The following is a 1,824-nucleotide window of genomic DNA, read 5'->3' as shown; positions in this document are numbered from 1 at the left end:
GACGGTGTTAGTGTGGCTGTGTGGAATCCATTGTCCCGCGGCACCAGGTTCTTTCCTTAACAGCGTTACTCAAAAACATCTACCTTTAAATCCTCCGACGCCACCGTCTTATCCATCGATTCCATCTTTTCCGATTTTACTCCCGAAAACAGAAATGGACATCCAGCAATCAATCACCAACCAAACCCACGTCTCAATCACGCTCGCAAACCACCTCCTCTCCAAGAAATCCCCAACCTCCAACACTGTATTTTCACCCCTTTCCATCCATGTCGTCCTCAGCCTAGTCGCCGCCGGTTCTAATGGCCAAACACTCGATCAGTTGCTATCTTTTCTCAAAACAAAATCCATCGACGACGTCAACTCTCTTTCTTCGCAGCTTGTGTCCTTGGTCTTCGCCGATGGAAGCCCAAGTGGCGGCCCTCGTTTATCTTTCGCAAACGGTGTTTGGGTTGAGCAAACCCTTTCTCTTAAACCTTCTTTCAAACAGGTGGTGGACACTGTTTACAACGCCGCTTCTAATCAAGTTGATTTCCAAACCAAGGTTAGTTCCATTTTCCCCCTTTCTTTCTTCTATAAGATGCGATCCAAAACTATAGCTAACGTTTGATCTTATTGATGAACGAAGGCGATTGAGGTAGCCAGTGAAGTGAATCTGTGGGCGGAAAAGCGGACCGGTGGCTTGATCAAAGAGATCCTTCCTTCCAACGCTGTTGACAGCACGACGAAGCTCATCTTTGCAAACGCAGTCTATTTCAAGGGATCTTGGAGCGAGAAGTTCGATCCATCGAAGACAAAAGACCACGACTTCCATCTCATCGACGGAAGCAAAGTTCAAGTCCCCTTCATGACCTCCAAGAAAAAACAATTTGTTCGTTCCTACGATGGTTTTAAAGTCTTGGGTCTTCCCTATTTACAGGGCGAAGATAAACGTCGTTTCTCAATGTACTTCTTCCTCCCAGACGAAAAAAATGGCCTCCCATCTCTATTACAGAAAATGGGTTCCGAATCTGACTTCTTGGATCGTCACGTCCCACGTCAGAAAGTAGAAATCGGGGAGTTTTTGATCCCGAAATTCAAGATCTCTTATGGGTTTGAAGCTTCTGAGATGTTGAAGGAACTAGGTCTGGTATTGCCCTTCAGTGGTGGAGAAGGTCTGACTGAAATGGTAGAATCCTCCATGGGTAAAAACCTGTATGTTTCAAGCATTCATCATAAATCGTTTGTGGAGGTGAATGAAGAAGGTACGGAAGCTGCTGCTGCATCTGCAGCTGTTGTGATGCTCAGATCTTTGATGACTGGTGATAAGATCGACTTTGTAGCGGATCATCCTTTCGTGTTTGTAATTAGAGAAGATATGACTGGAGTCGTTCTGTTTATGGGACAAATAGTTGACCCTCGCGATGCTTGATCATAACGGATATGTAATATGATAGTTGAACTTGAGTTTTTGTATGCTTTGATGTGTGTATGTTTACGAGTGGCAATAAATCTTTGATATCATGAATCGGGTGTTGTATCTTAATGAGTAAAGTCTCGATCTTTATTCTTTAGCCTTGTTTTTAGGTATACTCCATATCAAATGAGCATGATTAACGACTATAAAGAAACTGGTCGATTCAAGATTCAACTTACTTGTCTACTTGACAAATCGCTCCGAAAAAGTCTAGTACAATCCTATTCCAATGCTCAAAAAGTTGGATAGATTAAGAAGATCCAAGGTTCTATTTGGTATGGTTTGATTAAAAAACCTAATATAAGATATAAAGATGAATTAAATAACAAACAAGATTCATGTGGTTCACATTTTAAAAACCCCATATA

The 1,824-nt window shown here is 42.3% G+C and overlaps 1 protein-coding gene across 1 annotated transcript; it reads left to right on the top strand.

Annotated features, from left to right (window-relative positions):
* On the top strand, positions 1-1,507 carry LOC145120074 (serpin-ZX-like). The gene is made up of 2 exons (XM_079055859.1): positions 1-544; positions 629-1,507. The coding sequence occupies exons 1-2, from the start codon at positions 155-157 to the stop codon at positions 1,409-1,411; spliced, it is 1,173 nt and encodes a 390-aa protein (XP_078911985.1). The 5' UTR covers positions 1-154; the 3' UTR covers positions 1,412-1,507.
* Positions 1,508-1,824: the final 317 nt, after the last annotated feature.

The sequence above is a fragment of the Lactuca virosa genome, chromosome 6, assembly GCF_052849685.1.
Source record: "Lactuca virosa cultivar CGN04683 chromosome 6, Lactuca_virosa_CGN04683_v6, whole genome shotgun sequence".
NCBI lineage: Eukaryota > Viridiplantae > Streptophyta > Magnoliopsida > Asterales > Asteraceae > Lactuca > Lactuca virosa.
The sequence above is the reverse complement of the archived record's forward strand: the minus strand, read 5'-3'. Positions and strand labels throughout refer to the sequence as shown.

Bases quoted from the DNA above. Each gene is read 5' to 3' on its own strand.
- LOC145120074 (XM_079055859.1), top strand. From the start codon at position 155: ATGGACATCCAGCAATCAATCACCAACCAAACCCACGTCTCAATCACG. The intron at 545-628 runs GTTAGTTCCATT...TGATGAACGAAG, and splicing joins AAGTTGATTTCCAAACCAAG to GCGATTGAGGTAGCCAGTGA.